The following is a 21,719-nucleotide window of genomic DNA, read 5'->3' on the forward strand; positions in this document are numbered from 1 at the left end:
AAAGGCTTTTAAGTACCTCCTTACATGCTTGACTGCAGTCCAGTGTTGTTCTTGTCTGAGCCAAATGAACAGCGTCAATTTACTGACTGTCCAACTTGGATCAGGTCTTGTACACATTGTAATGGTTACGGCTCTGTAAGTCATCTTGAAATCAAAAAGAAAAAAATGCAGAGGGAACCATCCACTAAGTGTTATTTAGTTTACTGCACCACAAACCCACTGAAAACACAACAGAACATACAGACATCCACCAGTTCTTTTAATGGATCTTTCATACTTTGTCTATTGGAACAACACAAAAACAGTAGTTGGATAGCTCTCTCACCATAGTGTATCTATAACCCTCTTTTGCACACTGGATCTATAGGACCAGATAGTATTTAGAGCGAGACTACAAAATGTTGTTGTTTCAATGCGGTCCTGCTTTGAAAGCTTGTGATGTAATTGGACTCTGAGTCGAGCAACTATCCCTACTTTATAGCCTTAATATTGGCTTTGTCTTATTTATCTTGTAATCCCTGTGCTATCTGCTACCTGTGTTACTGTACAGTACTTTTTCTCACTAACTGACTTTTGCATTTCTGTCTTTGTGTTTACACTCGAGGAACATGGCGACCGCGGAGCAACAAGATCTCCAGACGCTCTGCTTGGAGCTCGTCCTGCTTGATCCGCAGATCTAGTTGCTGTTGTAGAGACCGACCAAACTCCACAGATTGAAGATGAGGCCAGAGGTAGCCTGGGAGAGTCGTCGTGTTCTCATTGTTGGAGATTTCGCTGTGAAACACATTTTGGGCCCAAAGAGTAACGCCGCTGTCTCCTGTTTTCTAGGTGACTGTGTCCTGAACCTCGCCCGGCTTCAATTGGTGCTTCGGCAGCGTGACACCTTCAGCATCATCATTCTCCACTGTTCTCCACCTGACTCAGCGAGACCTTTAAGGAGCACTGCCGCACACTTCTGGACACCTTTCGGAAAAAGACAGACTCCAGGATCGTAGAGGTTGCCTGGGGTCCGTCGTTCATTCTTGGTGATTTGGACAGTTGGCAGGTAAGTGATTTTGTGTGTGTGTGTGTGTGTGTGTGTGTGTGTGTGTGTGTGTGTGTGTGTGTGTGTGTGTGTGTGCGATATTACTTTTTAATACATGCAGAAAAAATAATATCAGTGTCACTCAATGTTTCAGACAAATCTTGCAATATCGAGACTGTCTGTCCCTCGCATGATTTGTAATTATAACGTCAGAAAATTGAACAACCTTATTAGAATTAATCCAGATTCTTCATTCTCAGGGTAGGAAAACTGGTAAATGATCCTTAATCCAGATTATTAGTATTATCTTCCTGATTTCAGTGTGCTTGTTTTGGACACAATGGTCATCTAGGTTCTGTGTAAAGCCATTTTCATCTAGATAATAATGCACCCCCAGGTTCTTCCAGACTGTTTGAGAGCATACAATGACTTATTCATTTTACAGAAAACCTTTTCACCAGTGTTTGATTTTCACTTAAATCTCTCTGGTTGCTTTATACAGATCTCACAATTAATTAAAGCATTCAAGGAGGCTGTTGTAACGTCCATCTGCTGGAGCTGAAGGTCGTACTTTGCTGTCATCTGCATCAAAGTGTGTATTGGTGTAATGACTGTATGTTTGTTTGAATGTTAGGGTTTTTGATTGGGTTTGGGGGTTTGTGGTGTAGTTAACCAAATAACTTTTAGTTGATTGTTCTCTTCTCACTCTTTCTCTTTTACCTGAGGATGAGCTAGGAAGCCATGATTGGGAATGGGTTAATAGATCTACATGTAAATAAAGGAGTGATTGCAGACAATTTCACCCCCCTCCAAGTGCTAGTGAGCAGTACACAATTTTTCTAATATAGGTTCATCTTAATCTCCTCTGTCCGCAAGACCTCTCATGTTGCTTGTTACTCCTAGGCATTTCTTTATTTTCTTTAATATTAGCATTGGCTTGTTTCTTAGCCAGTTTTAATCCTTGTGTTATCTAGTGTGTTACTTTACATTATTTTGCTTTACTAACTTACTAACCCCTGTGTTTACTCAAGGAATATGGTGGCAGTGGAGAGGCCCTGGGAGAGTCCGCATGACCAGGGAAACTGGTCAAATGTCCTCAGCACTTTGTCTTCAGCGAAGGACAACTACTCAGGGCGGTGTCCTGGAGGACCACTACTGCACGCTCCCAGACAACATATGGAAGAAGACCGCTGCCAGGATAGTTGTCTCTAGCCCCATGCCCATCTACTGATGAGGGAGCAAGCCGTTCAGCCAACTCTTCACGCTCCACTGCTGGTTTGACGTCCGGTCCCCTTCTGCAAAGAAAGGCTTCATCTGTGCTCCCTAGGGTTTCTTGATCTCTCCAGGAACATCAAGAAGGTACTATGCCAGGACTGACTGGCCCTACCCAGTCACACCAGTCAGGTAAGTGATTTACATGATTTACTTTATTCCAATCATTAATTCTGCCATTGCTCTGCTTGTATTAAAAATTGTCTCTAGCTCATATTTCTGACAAACCCTGCAGTATCTAACCTGTGTTGGTCCCTCACATTGTAACCAAACATTATCAATTACATTATTAGGGATAACCACCTTAGTTCACCATGTCTAATGAATACATGGCCCTGAATGAATCCACTCCCCCAGGTTTTAACTATTACAGTTTTCTTTACAGGTCTGGTCGTGGCAGCGTATTTATGATAAAAAGCTAAGTCTTTTTATCTATTCCATCTGCAACAGTGTGTGACTGTCTGTCTATCCTTATCTCTTTGTCCATCTGTAACTCTGGCTGGTTGTCCATCCATCTGCAACTTTCAGTGTATGTGTGTCTGTCCAACTTTTAATCAGAGGTAGCTCTCTTTACAGATAAGGCATATAATCTCCCTACCGACTCAACCTAAAGATCTGATTCATGTAACAGATGATCTAGCCTGCACCACACTCTCTAACCACAGCTTTTTGTGTTAATGAATGGTGCACCAGCTCCAAAGCATACCTGCTTCAGTTACTGAAAAGGACTTGTTTAGCATAGTTCCATCACAGTTTTTAAAACTCGTTTTGCCTAGGCTCTGTCTGTCTATTCATGTGCAACTCTGTGGCTGGCTGTCTTTCTGACTGTGCGTCTGTAACTATATTTGGCTTTGTGTATGTCCATCAACTCTCTCTGGCTTGTCTGTCCATCAGCACTCTTTGGCGGTCTATGAATCTGCAATTCTGTTGCGTTCTGTTTACACTCTGATGGCTGGCTGTCTATCCATATGCAGTTCAATGGCTTGCTGTCCAACAATGTGCAACTCTATGGCTGGCTGGCTTTCTGAATGTGTGACTGTTTCTGTGTGATTATTTGCAGTGTGTATTTTGCTCCGCAACTCTGGCTGTTTGTCCATCTACAACACTCTGACTGGCTGTATATCCATCTGCAACTGGTTGACTGGGTGGCTGTCCATTTTAAACTGTGTCTGTCTGCAACTGTGTGTGGCGCTGTTTGCATGTCCATGTGCAACTTTGTGGCTGGCTGTTTTTCTTTCCATGTGTGATTCTGTGGCTGGACTGGCTGTCCGTGTGCAACTCTGGCTGGCTCGCTGGCTGCTTACCGTTCTGCATCTCTGTCTGTCTCCATCTAAAACTCTGCAATTTATCCTGCTAAGGCTCTGGCAGCAACTCTGGCTGTGTCTATCCATATGAAACGCTGTATCCATGTGAAACTGTCTGACTATCTGCATCTCTGGCTGGTTGTATCCACCTGCAACTGTATGGCAATTCAGTGGCTAACTTTCTTTCAATGTGCAGTTCTGGTTGGCTGGCTGGCTGTTTTTCCGACTATGCATCTGCAACTCTGTTTGACTGTATGTATGTCCCTTGGCTTTTGGTCCTTCTGCATCTCTGGCTGTCTGTCAATCTATTCCTCTCTGGTTATAAATCTGCAACTCATTCAGTTTAGAATCTGGTTGCAACTCTGACTGTCTGCAACTGTGTTTGTCTTTAATTCTTCAGCTCTGTGGTTGTTTTTCTGTTCATCTGCAGCTCATTCTATTTTACCCGTCTACAAATCTGTAGCTCGCTGTCTGTCCACCTGCAACTCTGGCTGGCTGGCTGTGATGTGGTAGTGTGGTTTCAAGCAGATGCGAAGGACGCTTCACCACAAGCACACAGCTGAATACCTCCAGGTAAGTTCCAGTGATATTGAATTTATTAAAAACAAGTCAAATGAAAATGTATATAAAAAAATAAAACAGAACACAACACAAAGAGCTAAGTTGCACACTCTATTAAATTTATATATAACCTCAAGATTGGATTAATGTAATGCTGCTATGGTAGGAAGTTTATGTAAATCTTTAAATAAGCTCAGGGTCATTAAATAAGTATGTAGCGGCTTGACTGCTCACTAGAGCTTAAAATTGTGACCACATCTGTTTATTCTCTCATCCCTGCACTGGATTCCAGTTAATATCCACTTTGATTATAAAATACTTCTTCTGACTTAAGTCGCTCAATTGTTTGTCCACACAGCATCTTGGAGAACTTCTTAAACCCTACAACCGGTAACGTACATTTCTTTTGCAGGATTCTGGACTACTATCAGTTTCAAGAAGCAAATCAGAAGAAGCAAATCTGGGGGAAGAGCCTCCAACTCTGGAATAAACGTCCTGTTGCTGTTCTGGGCACACTTTTAGTATTCTAATCATGCTGCTGTATGTTTTCATACTAACACTGTTCTGTCCTGATCTGATTACAGGTTCTGATTATTATTGTCTTTCTAATCTACGTTTACAGGTCGTACACCAGTCCACTCATACTCCTAAATCTCTTTCTTAATTTTCTTCTTTCTCCTCATATGCTGAGCTGCTCGCTGCTGACGTGAGTTCATTCGTGGTTGGGTGCTGGTGCCTACCCTCTGGGTCAGCCTTTTCCCACCCCCCTGTTTTGCTGCGCTCCTCCCACTCATATGTTGTCCTGCTCTGCGTCTTCATATTGAGTCATTCTTACCTCACTGCATAGCTGTGCACATGACTGTTTACCTGCACACACTTTCACATTCCACTCCCATTTTCATCATTTTTGGCTTGATGTCACATTTGCAGCAGCTCTTAAAATTCACTACTGTTTCTTTGTTGATTTTTATTCTTGTTCTGTCGTGTTGTGCTATCCAGTGTTGAGCAGAAGAGGATGGGTTACCCTTTTGAGTCTTGGTTCCTCTCAGGGTTTTTTTTCTTCAACTTGTGTACATATGAGATTTTACATTATTATTATTATTATTATTATTATTATTATTATTTTCTTTTTTTTTTTTACCACAAATGTCTAAAACCCTGCTTTCACTTTGTCATTGTGTAGAGTTGTGTAGAACTCAGTCTATTGTAGAATAAGTCTGTAACGATCAATAATCAGTGTATTCTGTACAGTTCTTATTCGTCAAATGACCTGAGTGACACTTTTATTGTTACAATTTTAAGGTGCATGTGATCAGATGATCTGACCATCTGAAGAGTCAATGGCAACGGCTGGCAAACAGTCATCCTGACTCCATCCTACGTTGACAACACAGCCTAAGGTGTGAGCCTAGCGCCTGCGATGACGCTGACATGCCACACTTAAACTTTTAGCTCTGAAGGCCAAACACTGTGACAGGAAAATTCCTGTCCCCCAGGAATCTGGTTCCTATCCTTTTTCACACACAAGGACAATGCAGCACCTAATGTTTTGTTGGTCAATCATACCGATGTCTCTTGTGAGTTTCTGTGTTCAAAACAAAGTGTTTCATCCAAACTGGCTGAGCTGTTCTCACGTTCGAGACTCTTACCAACGCTACTTTAGGAAATGACAGCATGTGGTTCTCCTATGTAGCTTTTACAGCCACAGTGCTTCAGGACTGAAATAAGGGGTGAGGACACCAGTCTTACGGGATGATAGAAATCCATGTTTGGTAAATGGAAAATGTTTATGGACTCTGAGCTGATCATATGGATTGCAGTGCTTGTGCTCGGTGGCTGCTGTATTATCCTGTTCATTCGAGGCCTTATTCTCTGAGTGGTACATATGTCTGTTTCTTTGCAAATGTATTTTGGCCACAATTCTGTCTCTCTTTTTGTTTTGTTTTGTTTTTTTTCCCCCCAGCTTGCCGTGATCTGACTTCCACCCTACCTATTGGATCTCCTAACCCCTTGCCCCCCCCCCCCCTTCTTTCTGTTGTCTCTCTCTCTCTACCATGTATTGAGATGCCCAGTTCCAGCTGTTCCATCCTTGTACCACCAGACCTGGCTCTCAACTACCCTACTGCCCACTGTCCTGATCTAGAGCCTTGTGTTGATTCATCCTCACCTCACTGCATGACCATGCATACCTGCCTGCACTTCAACATTTCACTCACGTTTTCATCTTTTATGGCTTGACGGTGCATTTCCATATTCTCTTAATTCAGTATTAATTTATTGTTTTATTATTCCTGGGTTTTATTCTAGGTATTTATACCCAGATCTCTGTAAAGCTGCTTTATGATGACATTCGTTGTGAAAAGTGTTTTATAAATAAATGAATTGATTTTTTTCCTGTTATCAATTTAGTTTTTTGCCCATGTTTCAATATCACTCCCTTTTCCAACTATATATTACTTACTGACACTTTGAACATAACTGAGTGATGATGCCAACTGCTTGTACTTTCCTGCTTTAGAGAAACTAGGGCTGTCAAAGCTTGTATATCATATATACTCTTCTATATTCTGAAAGCAATGTGTGCAGTCTTTAATCCCTTATTTTCCATTAATAATAATAATAATAATACATGTAATATTTGCTGTTACTTTACTTTAAATCATTCTTTGTGTGTTGTTATTATAGTAGTCTAGTGGTTATAGATTTAGTCTCTATGTATACCAGGCTATGTAGAAGTCATAAAAAAACTGTTCACTAATGCTGATTAGAGGTTTCTGATGGAATACTCACAACAGGAAGATCTTACTCTGGCTAATATATTAATTATGAATTATTCAGTTGACCACATATATGTAAGTTCAGTATGGGAGTAAAAGGGGAACACACATTTACATACACTGTTATGGTAAATTTATCTTTACCCCTTATCTCGTGTTCATTACGTCCTCTCTGTAGTCTTCTCATCCTGAACTGAATTTAGAGCATCTATTGACCGATACTTGGAAAAATATTTGGAAATGGACTCCAAGGTGGTAGGTGGGATGAGAAGAACCATATCTCAAAATAAAGAATATGTGAAAAAACTGGATGTAGTTCAGTTCATGACAGTCATGAAAAGGGAGAGTGACTGTCTGTAAACAGAAGAACTGATAACGCTGTAGACTCCTCACTTGAAGTGAATGTTTAAATGCACTGGAACTAAAAAGACAAACTGTAGCTGGTCTCTGTGGCCTAGTCCTTGCAAAAGCGTGTGGGAGGGTGTGGGGAGATTGCCTCTCCAAGGCCAAGTGAGATGAGGGTCCCGGAGACCAGGATATAAGAACTAATAAACTGCATTTTAAAACTGCCGTTATATTTAATATATGCCAGAGTTGATCGTTTAGACACAACAGTCTATTAGACGTCTAAATTAAACAGCCCATAATGTTGCATATTAATGGTTTTTAAATGCTGCCATGGAGTTTCAGTTCATAGTTTCTAAAATCTAGATTTTAAAATGAAATTCAGGAAAACAAATTTTTTTGTCATTTATCATATTTCAGATCAAATTCTATATTTGTGTCTTTTTCCACATGTTGTCCACATCTGTCTTTTTCTGGTGTTTTCCTTCATGTTAATGAAGTTTTAAAACTGTTTTAGGAAGTCAGTGTGTTTTAACTCCTTATCCTTTGATCTGGATCTGGATTCACGTTGGGAAATGAGCACTGTTTACACTCATTATGGAACTAAAAGGTGAAGGTCACTTTAGGTCAGTCTGAAAACACGTTAAGGTCATTTTTTTCCAGGCCTCCTAATACTGTGGTTTTTAGCGCAACAAAACGGAGACAGTTCAGGGTAAAGAGACATAAGTAGACAATTCAGTCCAGTTTCACAGAGATTACACTGATTCAGGATGAAGAGCGACACAGCAGCGCCACCTACAGGTCAGATATCATATCTGCAGCAGCAGCTCCAGTCATAGACTGAGAAGAAGAAGCCAACAATCATTTGCTGGTTTTCCCACATCAGCATCTACATTGATGAATTCGTCATCAGAGTCACAGAATCTTCTTTAATGTTATAATGTTGGGAGAATGGCATCTCCCTTTTCACAACCCACTACCACCCAGTCACTTTCCTTTAACTTTCCTTTAACAACATCAATGATAATAAATAATAATAAAAATAAATAATAATAATAAAAAATTATTTATTAGTTACTGTCATGCCTGGTCAGACGTGGCAGTGAACACAAGACAAGGCCTTTCTCCTGGCCGAAAAAACCTTATATAACCTCCCCATAGAACCTTATAGAACTTACCCCATTAAACCTCCTGTTAGAACCTCTCCATAGAACCTTACAGAACTTACCCCATAGAACCTCCTGTTAGAACCTACCCCATTGAACCTCCCCCATAGAACCTCACCTTATAGAGCTTCCCCATTCAACTTCCCCATGTAGAACTTACCCCATAGAACCTACCCTTAGAACCTCCCTATAGAACCTTATAGAACTTACCCCATAGAACCTCCCCATAGAACTTTATAGAACTTACCCCATTAAACCTCCTGTTAGAACCTTATAGAACTTAACCCATAGAACCTACCCTTAGAACCTCCCTTATAGAACCACCCCATAGAACCTCCCCATAGAACCTTATAGAACTTACCCCTTAGAACCTCCCCATAGAACCTCCCCTTTAGAACCTCGGTTCCCCTTAAAACGGATCACGGATTACCCATGATCCGTTACACCACTAGTCCTGACACAGTATTTTACTTGTCCTGAACAGTTGTTAATATAGAACCCAGGTCCTTGTGTTGTAGTAGAACTTCTTGTTCCTGTAAGGTTATAAGGCCTCGTTCTCCCTTACAGAAAGGAAGCTTGTGGTTGACTAGTTCTCCCACTGACCCAACGTTCCTCTTTCCACCGAAGAGGGTGTTCCACGCGAAGCCAGCCTTGCACTGACTCATGACAAAATTGTGCTCAACATGTGGAAAAACTACTATAACTCAACAGGTCAACAGGGGATTCTATGGCTTCTCTTCCATTTAACATAAAGATAGCAGGAAATGGTGCTGAAAATGATTTTGTGGTTCTACCAAGGAAAACAGGAAATTCAGAAACTTGAAACACACTTAAAAAACCAGCATGTGTAGTTCCAAATGAGGAACAACCTGGCTGAACAGCTGGTCATAGTCTCACAACTGTTAGAGTTGACATCCTGGACATTTCAGAGCCCACAACGTACAAAGCAGTCTGACCCTTTTTCCTACTTTAAAACCACCTAAATTCAAGGGCTTTTAAGCAAATGTAGGTTATAAAGACTAAAGAAGATACAGGGCGTGGTGCGGTTTTAGTGATCAGGCCTGTTTATGGCAGTACTACTGGATTAACTACAGCAACTACAATCTTGCATCATGCCTTTCCCATACATTAAAACACATGACACCACATGAAACAAACTGAAACCATGTTGAGCTTAACCTGTTAACCTCCCCATAGAACCTTATAGAACTTACCACACCTCTTTTCCTGCTCTGGTCTCTGTCTGTGAGGAGTTTGGTGTGTTCTCCCCGTCTCTGTGTGGGTTTCCTCCCACCTCCCAAAATACATGGTAAGTGAATGGGCTATGCTAAATTGGCTATGGTGCCCCCTAGGTGTGAGTGAATGGTTGGGTGTGGTGCCCTGTGATTCAACAATAATTCAGGAAAAATTAAGATTGTCTATTAAAATATACATATAATATATAAATAAATAAAATATAATAATAATAATAATAATAATATAATGTATAGATATATATTAATAATAAACAGATTACTAGTGTCCACTGCCATTCTCTCAGCATTAGTAATACGTAGTGGTCTTAAGGTTAAACTGCTGTCTGTGCCTCCTTTAAAAAATCTTCTTTTTACCCACTTGCTGCTCCTGTTCTCACCCTTCCTTCCTACTGCTTCCTTTCTATAGTGGAGGTGAGAAGGAGAGGACAAGACTGAACAAGCACTGAACAGGGATATTGGAGCTGATTCAGATCAGAACTGATTTTGACTGTTGATGAACTCAGACAATCACAGCAATCACTTGCAGACATGCCCCTAGTTCTCCAGGTAGCCAACTGGAGGGTCAGCTGATTTGTATTTGTGTGGCCTTTCCTTAATGTTTTACACAGAGCATCAACAACATAGCAGCACATGCAAAGCCCAGAAGGGAAACCACAGCCGGCCTCCTCCACACTGTCCCTCCTGTCTGAATGTGTGAGCAGTGACGCTGCTCCAGTTACTCACATCTGTCACTAGAAAGTGTTTCAGCAGGTGCTTGAAGAAGCTTTGCTCACCTCTTCTGGAATTGAGACAGTCAGAGATTTAATAAAGAAAACACATCCAGTTCAGCAGACGGAAACACAACCAAAGGTGTTCCACTGGATTTTCCAATGCTGGTTTTCCCACATCAGCATCTACATTGATGAATTCGTCATCAGAGTCACAGAATCTTCTTTAATGTTATAATGTTGGGAGAATGGCATCTCCCTTTTCACAACCCACTACCACCCAGTCACTTTCCTTTAACTCTGCCACATCTCTCAGTCCTAGCTTCACTTTTCAGAGGAGGGTCTGGTCTTCTCCCACAAAGCAAAAGCCACAAGAATTCCCCCCTTCTCTAATTCCAGAGTTCTTTAATTCTCTTACACCTGGTTCAGTACAACCCAAACTACTCCCAGTACAACCCATACTCCTACCAGTACAACCAAAGGTTTGTCCATTACAACCAAAACTCCTCCCAGTACAACTAAAAGTCTTGTGAGTACAACCAAACCTCCTACCATTGCAACCAAAACCACCACCAGTACAACCCCATCTCCTCCCAGTACCACCTTTACTCCTTTGACCTTTGATCCTCTCCAAAATCACCTGAAGAATTGTGTGGATAGATAAATAAATAAATACATCTTTTCAGTGGTTAACCATCTTTTACAGCAGCACATTTCTCTACACTTTAAACAAGGGGGTTCTTAAAGGCCTCTTTATAAAACCATGACACCTCAAAGAACAACTGAATTTTACACAGCTCCTTGCCTGGTTGAATTCTTCTTTTTAATTGTTTTTCAGTACATTTTTACCAAAAGGCATTCTACACAGTACCAAGGTACACTATATGGACAAAAGTATTAGGACACTTCCTCATTCATTGTTTCTTCTCAATATAGAAATCCACAGCAACGCAACAAAGCAGTCAGCAAGAAGAATGGTTCATTTTGTAATTTTTTAATAGATTTTATAAAATGTCTACAAAATATGATGAATGATGCTTCATCCATTACTTTTGGGATGAGGTGGGGTGGTAATCCTTACATCAATGCTCGTTCTGCAGGGCAGAAGGTAGAGACTTCAACAAAAATAGGATACTTTTTACTGATGATGGGAACCAATGATACTGAGGGAGAAGACAGTTACTTCATAAACACAGCTGTAGTTTCCCTGGTGGACATAATCAGCCTCAGGGAAGGAGAAGGTGGATGAGTGGTTAACAGCTGACTGAGTTCTGGTGATGCTGGATTCACCACTGAACTCCAGGTGGAAGGAACCTCCTGGATACTGCGGTTGAACAGAGCAGATGATGGAGCTCTAGCTCCTGGTCACCTCAGGCCCTTCAAGTCATCAGTGAAGGAGATGTTGGGCTGCAGCAAATCCACTGGAAAAGAAGAGGAACTGGTATCAGTAGCTGTAAACTGGTACAACATTCACACAGGCCACATTGTGATTGCAGAAGCTCACCCACAGGGTTGTGGCTGTTCACACACACAGCAGTTGTCTGTGGAAAGCCGGCAGCTACTGTTTGTAAGCTGATGACAGCCAGACAGAGCAAAATGAGGGGAGAACTACAGGGGAGATAAACACAAAGCTGCAAGCCTCGCTTGGGCAGAGAGGGGAGATACAAAACTAAGGACAGAGCTCAGCTGTGTACAAACGAAGGTAGCTGGGGAACCAGCTGCTAGACCAGCAAGCAAGACCGACCTACCTAACCTGAACCTGCAGAGTACTAGAAAGTAGGTCGCCTTGGAACCTGAGCAGGAAGCGAATGTAACACGCTCGCCTCTCGAAACAGACTATGATATCATAAACACACAGGGGTAGCTGGAGAGCCAGCTGCCAGACTAGAAAGCAGGGCCGAACTAACCTGAACCTGCAGAGTACTGCCTAAAATGTAGGTTGCCTTGGATTCTAAGCAGGAAGCGAACGTACCTCTCTTGCCTCCGAGTCAGATGGAGAATCTCTCCTAAACATGGACCGCAAAACTAGAGCTGAGCTGAGCTGAACACGGCTGTAATGCCGTGATGACTCCCCAGGCGTCACAGGGATTCCATTCGAGTCAATTCACGGCAGAGAACAAAGGGAACTACGCTCCTTTAGTACTGCCAGTCCCAGGTAAAACACATGAACAATGAATCAACACAAATGAACAGAAATGAACAGGAAGTCCTTATTTGGGCCTGTGGGTGGCAGCTCAGGATCGCCCCGGGGGAGGGCGTGATAACGAGGGCCTGACAGTTATAGCTTTATGGTAACAGTAGGGGGCATTGGCATCTTTCAGAACCAATATTCTGTAGACAACAGTAAACAATTATTTACTATTGAAATATACTTTTGTAATTTGTAATTACACTGATTATTCTCATGTATATGATTATTATTATTATTACTATTATTATTTTATATCTTTTAATTATAATAATATTATTTTTGAACATCCAGTGAACAGTTTAAACTCACTCGATCATTATATGTCAGTAACAGCTTCCTTGTATAAAGCCTCACTTCCCGGCGCTTCTCGTGACATTCAGGGTGAGATGGTAAATAGTTGTTGTCGTTCCTTGTGTAACATTTCCTATATTTAATTTAACATAAAACACGACTCATATGAGGGGTTAGGTTGGGTGGTGTGAGCAGTTTAATTGAACCCTACGCCACTGTTTCCTTCAAATATTTCTTTAACTAGAGGCTGAGTGAATATTTACTGCTGGAAGGTCTAATTTACACTGGAGAGTGATATCATTTTCCTTTATGCTTTAAAAATGAAATTCTTTAGAAATTTTTTATTCCGTTTTTATTACACACTGTGCTGTAATGGCTCCCGCGAGCTTAAGACTCTCCACAGGGGGCGCTATTAGCGCAGCGATGTACTTGAAGTACTTGAGCAGCTTTGGTGTAGAGATGCTCACTGAGAAGCTTTTCAGAGTATTAACACAGTTCAGTGCTGTTGAAGCATTTGACTCCTGACTCCATGCTGCCACCTAGCGTCTAGTTTAATGTCCTACAATGACTGTTTCTGTCCTTTAATACAACTCCACCTTTAATACAACGGAAATGTCAATTTGATATTTTCAAAATTAAATTAATATACCACTGATATAATTCTCATTCTTATTAACCACCGATAAAAATAATAAAATGAACTTTTTATTTGACCTAAAAATGTCTCTCTCTTCTTTCTTTTTTACACACTTTCACACACTCTGGAAAGTGGGCGTCAGAGGGACTGAGACAAAAGTATTAAGTTATTCAGATAAAATCTAAGATAAAAGTCTTTATTAATGGATCAGTGTATAAATGTAGCCGGTCCTCTTTACATCCGGGATACCCATCCATGACTCTGCGTTGTGTCCAGCTGCACAGAGAAACAGGCTGGACTCCATCTGCTGGTTCAGCCTGGTTCTTCTCCTCGACCGTGCTCCAGCCCGTCTAAATGAAATGAAGAGATGCAGTTCACTAAAGAGAAGCAGCCTCTGTCTCCTCAGTCATGCTGCAGCACAGACTAGCTGAGCTACAGGCTAAGCTTAATACACTGCATTCAACCCATATTCACTTCCTAATCAATGCTGAACGAGTCTGTGTGTGTCTGTTGTGAGTGTTGGACCCTCATCTGTTTAGAAGCATACTGTCCTAATTGCTGCTGCTAATTGCATTTAAACCACTCCCATTTGTTCAAAGGTGAAATTTCCAGTAGTGAAATATCTTCAAGTAGGCAAAAGGTTACTATTAAATTTCCTAATTGAATTCAAAGGTGAATTTCACAACTTAAAATACTATCCGTCATATTGTGAGGGATTAACCAGTAGTGTAGCCTTGAACACTGAGCATTATTGGAAGCATTAAACCAGGTGTACTGTCTGGCATTGGGGTTTCTTGTCCTCCAACAGTTTGTCAGATTAGTATTGGAGACTAAGTTATTGAAAATATAATCAAAAAGATGCTGCTGCCCTCTAGAGGGAAGATGGTCAACTGTGTCGTCTGGAACTACATTAAAGTCTTCTCCTATAACAACCTGATCTGTCCAGTATTTTACCTTCCATTACTTTATCTTCCTACAAAGGTCTGCTTAAAATAGCCTAAACCTCAGCTGAATCTAAAACTGACACTAAGCCTAACTTTAAATCAATCCTAAATCTCAACTGAACCTAAAACTGATGTCAAGCCTAACTTTAAATCAAACCTAAACTTCAGCTGAACCTAAACCTGACATCAAGCCTAACTGTAAATCAAGCCTACACCTCAGCTGAACCTAGATCTGATGTCAAGCCTAACTTTGAATCAAGCCTAACTTTAGCTAACCCTAAAACTGACACTAAACCTAACTTTAAATCAAGTCTAAACCTGAGCTGAACCTAAAACTGACACTAAGCCATGGTGGATTTTTTTTAAATAAGCAGAAATCACAATTAATGCTCCAAAGTAATATATTTATTGAAAAGCTTTCGGCCGGGGAGAAGCTCCTGGCAAATACTCAGAGACCTCTGAAGGTTGACCAAGTTACAAAAGGTTATATATCTCCCCAATGGGGTGTTGTCACTTTCCATTGGTTCACAGAAGACAAAGAAGTTATTGAAGTGCATTGGTTACACCTAATTGTGATATGAATAAACAAAAGGCGTTAACATACATGCATAATTATTGAAGAGGAAGGAAGCTCAAATATGTTTTTTAGAAGCCCCTCACACCTGGTGACACCCAAACGAGTTGGTATGCAACTTTGAGGTCACTTGAACAATAACTCACTGTGGCCAGCATAGAGAAAACAGATAAGGTCTACACTTGGGATCAGAGGAGTAGCTAGTTTGTTCCACTCCGGCTGAAGGGGAGTAACTGATTTGTGGTCTCCTTCATATGGAGCAGTAAAAGTCCACCCGAAAGTTTTGATTAAGTTAGATCGTCCTTCCCTCACCCTCCCTCACCGTCTACATCACACTGATGATGACTATTAATTATCTCGCTCTTAAGTCACACTCCAAATCATTTCCCAGGTTATTCTTTACAAATTGATGATGCTCAATGACCTCAGGCTAAGGCAACCATAAGCTGGAACTTTTGGGGTCTGGCTTCGAATTCCATCCGCTTGAAGCCCCCCAGAACTCCAGCCCAAATTTCTTGAGTTCTCGCACCTTGCCTCAGCTAGTGTGGTCCGCACTCGCAAACCATAATTAATAGTCATCATCAGTGTGATGTAGGCGGTCATATGACCGGAGAGTGTTTTTAATAAGGATAAATCAGTGTGTTTCCTGTCGAGCTGCTAGTGAAGTACAACCAGCTTTTTCCAACAGTCTGCAGTGATGAGTGCCAGTAAGACTCGCCAGTAATGAACCTCAGTGATGGACTGAGTCAAGTGCTGTGAGGAAACTGGCAGATGCAGTTATAAAACCTGTTAGAACCGTCTGTTGATAGTGTGGTTCTGGTTCGACCTCAATACTAGAGCTGTACAAGCATGAAGCCCTCCGTCCTACCCGATCCTGCAGCGAGCTGGGGGGACCTCGAAGAATGACAGAGACAGCTCTGTACTCAAATGATTTCCTGTTTATTGGTCAGAAAGGCAGAGTGTATATACATAGAAAAGAGGAGAGGCACATATAGTCATTACTTAATCATGTGATCGAATAATAGAGACAATATGTTCTGAGCCCCAAGGACGGTCATGACATCTTGGGTCGACGAGTCTAAACAACAGATAAATTGGAGACATGTTCATCCACTAAGACTGTCACTAAAAGTTATAGTCAGATCATATGAAACACAAGCTACGGCCTACGTGTCATACAGGCCTAAATCCCATGTCTATCCCATAATCATGGGTATGCACTGACACTGATTCGAACAGTAATTTTATGAGACTAATTACTTAATGAGCTTTATGCTGCCCGCACCTACACAAGACATTATTGTTAATCTGCTCCAGATTTTTGTTGGCAGTATTTCTCCACAGGGACTAGACAAGCTGTGTGTGTGCATTTGCACATCTGTGTCAGCAATGGGTGCATCTCTCTCTCTCTCTCTCTCTCTCTCTCACACACACACACACACACACTTCTATACATACATATAGAGTATACATGGCCCATGTCTAGATTTCAGTACATCACTGTGGCAACAAGCTCATTATGATGTCACAATAAATGAGGGAACTGATGCAGAACTGCAAAACTGTACAACTTGAAAGTTGGTCATTTCTGTTGAGTTCAATGAACGAAAACACTCAGAAAACGATGGAGCAGCGCTCTAAACATACAGGTCAGTCCATACACTTCTGCTGAAGTTTTACTTATTAGAGCTGCTTTTGTTTTAAGGCCACTTTTGAATCTGATATGAGACTTTAGTGAAGGGACAAAAATGCTCTTTACTTAGCAACATTGTTTATGGACACTAGTGCAGTTTCAGCACATTTAAACAGCACTTTACCGTAAGAAAATAGTATATCAATGTTATGTACCTGTCTAGTATTACCATTAGCAGAAATATACGCAGCTCACGGTCTATGAAATTCCATTAAAAATACAAATCATCCTGTACAGATGGTGGTGGAAGAAAAAGGAAAAGGACAGAGGTGGAATTCAGCCGCAGTGTTCTGGTAGGAACGAGTCCAGTTCCTGATACTGAAGCCTCTACCAGGAAGAAGAGGAAAGGGACCGTAAACCGTCCCAAGGATACAACTCATGGACAGACGAAGGCCACCAAGCCAGGTCAGTTTATTGGCCAGACCTGAAGAAGGTCCTGTGTATACATCTGTTCGTCCCCTAATATCGGCCACACCCCCAACACCGGCCACTTCCGTGCATTGCGCATTTCCGCTCTCTCTTTTCGCCAATCGCTTGAATATAATTCAAAATACGTTTATTACGTTACGTTTATTCTTGCAAAAAATCACATCTGAACACAATATTTAAACATTGTTAACAACGTTTTAATCTTGCGCGTAAAATACCGCATGTACGGAACGCCCTCTGCTCTTGATCTTTGATGGCCACAAGTCACATCTCGCGCCAGAGTTCATTGAGGCAGCCAAGAGGGAAGATGTTATACTCCTGTGTCTTCCACCCCACTGCTCCCATGTCTTACAGCCGCTGGACGTGGGATTCTTTGGCCCTTTAAAATCAGAATTTGCCAAGGTGGCTGGCAACCTCTGCCATTTTAAAAATTCTTTTATTGTTAGTAAAGCAGAATTTGCCCGTACCAGCAGCTGAAAGACCGGGGCATTGTGGTGGATGGATTCAGGAAGTGTGGCATCTTCCCTCTGAATCCACATGCTGTGGATTCAAGCCGCCTCATGCCCTCTGGCGGACCCAGGAGCAGCAGCAGTACACAGGAGCCTGTGCCACCCTCATCCTCCTCTCCAGTGGAAGCCTCTGCATCTACCCAACCAGCTACTCCAGCACCCTCAGCCCCTCCCCATCCCCTGGTGGCAGCAGGGCTGATCCAGCCCGATCTTGCAGAGGTCCTGACCCGGGTCGATCATAAGAAGAAGACCCGCAGGAGGATTCCTGTTGTGGCCCGGGTCATCACTGGAGAGGAGTATGAGAGACTCCTGCAAAAAAAAGAGGACTTGGCCAGGAAGGCCGAAGAGGCCAAAGAGCAGAGGGCACAAGGGAGGAGGGCCCAGACCACCAAGGGCCCCAACGCTGGAGCAGCGACACAATCCGCTGACCCCGCCACGGCCTCCGGGACAACCCCCAGCTGCACAAGCAGAGCCAGTGCCACCTCCACCTCTGCCGGTGCCTCCTCCTCCTCCTCCTCCTCCTCACTACAGCCAGCAGGAAAAAGAGGTGATAAGCTAACTATAAATACACCACTATTATTGTTTCTAAAAATTATAAGGTGTCCAGGATAAAATGTGAAATAAATGCAGCACATGATAAATGTTATCAACCTGCAGGTGAAAAGAGAAAAGCTCCGGCACCGAAGACAGGTGACTTCAGTATTCAGTTAGAGATTCAGTTACTGTTTCAGGAGCTTTTAGTTTATATCTCACCTTTTCAGTGTAGTTTTACCTTTTGCCTTATCTGAAGCTGCTCAGGATCTAAAGATTATTTCTTACAGGAAGAAAGAAAGGTAGAAAGGCGAGGCAGCCAGATGAGGGAGGGGACAGAGATGCACCCATGACACAAACCAAAGGTAGCTAGCCATTAAAAAGATGAGTTCTTAAAGACAGAGTGTTTAGTAGTAGAAAAAATGGTTGATTGTAGTCTAAATGCAATTGCAGTGAACAGAGTCTCTTAATTACACAACTCACAAAAAGTTAAGGATATTTGGCTTTCAGGTGAATTTTTAGGATGAACCTAAAATGCACTCTAACCTTTACCCCCTTTTTTTGTTGGGGTATACCTGCCACTGTTGTTGGCTTTTGTTTTAATTAACAGTTTGAGATGAGGTAATCAGCACTGCATGCTTCTACTTAAATGCCCTACTTTCATCATATAACATCACTGTAGGGTGAACTTTCTACGTTTTCCATAAATTTAATCCGAAAGCCAAATATTCCTTGCTATCATTTTGTGAGTAGTGTATGATACTGTCAGCAAGGGAGCTAGTGTGTGAGTGTGTTTCTTTTATGTCAGACCTTTGTGGCAGGTGCAAGCAAGCAAATCCCCCTGGGGATGGCGCCATCATGTCATGGGTGTACTGTCCCCTGTGTGAAGAGTGGTTCCACTGCAGTTGTGAGCAGTGGAACCACTCAGAAGAGGAGTTGAGTGTCTTCGGTGCCGGAGGACCCGTGCCCGCATCATGTCCTCTCTCAAGAATAACTAATTTGTATGTGGTGTTAGTTAATATACTATATATATATATATATATATAGTATATCAACTAACATATATAATATGTTTATAATTTATAATTTAATGTCATAATTATTGTTTTACTGTTTTAATAAAGTTTTGCCTTTTTAAAAAATCTAATTTTTGTCAAAATAATGTTTTTACTGTTTAAAGTAAAAAAAAAAAAAACAGCATTACATACTTTGTGTCACTGAAAATGGAACAAATATAATATATAATCATTTTACTAACAAAAAAATACTAAGAAAAATATTTTTTAACCGGTTTAATATGCGCTTTTAAGCTGAAAGGTGAGTTAGGGAAAACCGAAAGTAAGGTGGCCGGAATTAGGGGACCCCCACCGTTCTAGCGGTAATCGCATCTAATTAAACAAAAACTTAATTATAAAAAAACATATTTTATTTCGAAATCAAACGACTTTTGTACAGTAATCTAGACACATAGCTCTCCTCAAAAACGTTTACTTAGGTGAGTAAAGTGCATTCATTAATTTAATTTTCGCTGATTTCCGATGCAAGTGCACAAGTGGCCGATATTAAGGGATACCTACGCTAAGTTTAATTATCTTTAATTATCCAAGTTTACATGATGTAAATTCCACTGCCCCCTGCACTGCAGGTGATGTTAATAGATAAACTCATGATAAATGATCTAAAGAGAGCTAATACTCACGTTCACCACTATTTTCCATAGATACCTTTGATGATTTATATATTTTTGGAAAGAAACTGGGCGAAGGAGGCTTTGGAACAGTCTTCGCGGGAACACGTCTCTCCGATCTCCTACAGGTTGTTACCTCAGTCTCTCCATAACTTCATTATCTCATCTATTGTCTTTTCAGTCCCCATAATCCTAATACCTTGTATTATCCTTGTGTGCAGGTGGCCATTAAATTTGTCACAAAACAGGAAGGTGATCTATACGTCCAAAGTGTGCCTAGAACCCAGTTTACCTTCAAAACCTGTCCATAAATCATACTAGTAGTAACACAGAACTGGATTTCACATGATCAGTTCTTATTATCTGATCTCACAATGTTTTCCTGCAGCCTGATGATTCCAAGTCCATGCCTGCTGAAGTGGCTCTCATGCAGACGATGAGTGAGCCACCCGTTAGCAATATTATAAAGCTCATCGACTGGTTTGATGCCTGAGCGCTACATTCTAATCCTTAAGCGTCCTCATCCCTGCATGGACTTGGATGCCTTCATTGACAACTTCGGAGGTTCTATCACTGAAGACATGGCCAGAAACTTAATGATCCAGGCAGTTGGGGCGGCAAAAAAATGCCACAAGCGAGGTGTCCTGCACCGGGACATCAAAACAGAAAACATCCTCATCAACACAGACACCTTGGAGCTAAAGCTCATTGATTTTGGCTGTGGTGACTGGGTCAGGAAGGCTGGACATACTGATTATGCAGGTACATTTGAGTTTAGGGCACTGAAATCACTACAAACTTCACACATTGCTTACAAAATGAGGATCCTCAGAGGAGCCTGATGTCCCATAGCCACTTGAGCTGTTAAATGAAGATAGAAATGAAGATCTGTGCTCAGCTCTCCTTATTTCTCTTCCTCTGTTATGTTCTCAGGCACCTTGGAATACTGGCCTCCAGAATTCCTCCTAAAGCGGAGGTACCACGCCAGGCCTGCAACAGTGTGGTCGTTAGGAGTCCTTCTGTTCAGGATGGTATGTGGATTCCTGCCCTTTAGAAACGACCTGGATATCCTTGAGGGACTTCTGTGCTTTGAGGACGGCCTATCCACTGGTAAGATAAATGGGAGCATCTTGGTAAACAAGAAGAAACCAGACACATATCTAAGTGTAAGAGACAGAAATCAGAAACTAGATCTGTAGTTGGGAGAATATGCAGAACTAAAGCTGAAGGGTCGCAGTACATACCAGATGTCCCCAAATGTAGAAGTTCAGATCTGTGTATTTAGCATGGTAGTCTTTTTGAAATGTAGAAATCATTAAAAGAAAAGAAAAGATAAACGTCATGCTGAAGCATCTTTCTCTCATCCAATCCCATCACTCTACACAGAATGCTGCAATCTCATTAGCTGGTGCCTGCAGTACAAACCATCCAGGAGGCCTACTTTTCAGCAGATCTTGTAGCACAGTTGGTTTCAACGCAGCGAGTCAGCCTAGGATCAGGTTAGCCAGGGAGAAAAGGAAGTTAATGCTAAGAGAAGAAGCAGTACAAACTAAAATATGTCTTTTGGTGATAGAGAGGAGCTGATAGTGTGATATTAGCACATGCTCCTAACTTCCTAGAAATATCAATTAACATGAACAAATCTCAGCATTGCAAATCTTAAGGAGTGCATCTGTATCTAATGCATATTGTTTGGTTTGTGTTTCAGGCTGTGGAAAGAGAATCCTGTGGTGTCCTGCTAAATCACAAGACTGTTAGGGGATAACACAAATGTGGCACAGTCTGTGACCCACTGAGTGAACAAGCTAGTGTGAGGTGTAG

At 41.6% G+C, this 21,719-nt stretch overlaps 1 protein-coding gene and 1 pseudogene across 1 annotated transcript in view; one reads left to right on the forward strand and one right to left on the reverse strand.

The window, feature by feature from the left end:
* The window catches only part of LOC140556626 (serine/threonine-protein kinase pim-1-like), a 53,118-nt gene extending 37,466 nt beyond the window's left edge, over positions 1-15,652 (reverse strand). The window contains exon 1 of the mRNA XM_072680707.1: positions 15,579-15,652. Within this exon, the coding sequence (XP_072536808.1) occupies positions 15,579-15,652 (74 nt within the window). The remainder of the gene's footprint in view (positions 1-15,578) is intronic.
* A 2,079-nt stretch (positions 15,653-17,731) lies between these two features.
* On the forward strand, positions 17,732-21,391 carry LOC140556627 (serine/threonine-protein kinase pim-1-like; annotated as a pseudogene).
* The last annotated feature ends 328 nt before the right edge of the window (positions 21,392-21,719 follow it).

Source organism: Salminus brasiliensis, chromosome 5 (genome assembly GCF_030463535.1).
Source record: "Salminus brasiliensis chromosome 5, fSalBra1.hap2, whole genome shotgun sequence".
Lineage (NCBI taxonomy): Eukaryota > Metazoa > Chordata > Actinopteri > Characiformes > Bryconidae > Salminus > Salminus brasiliensis.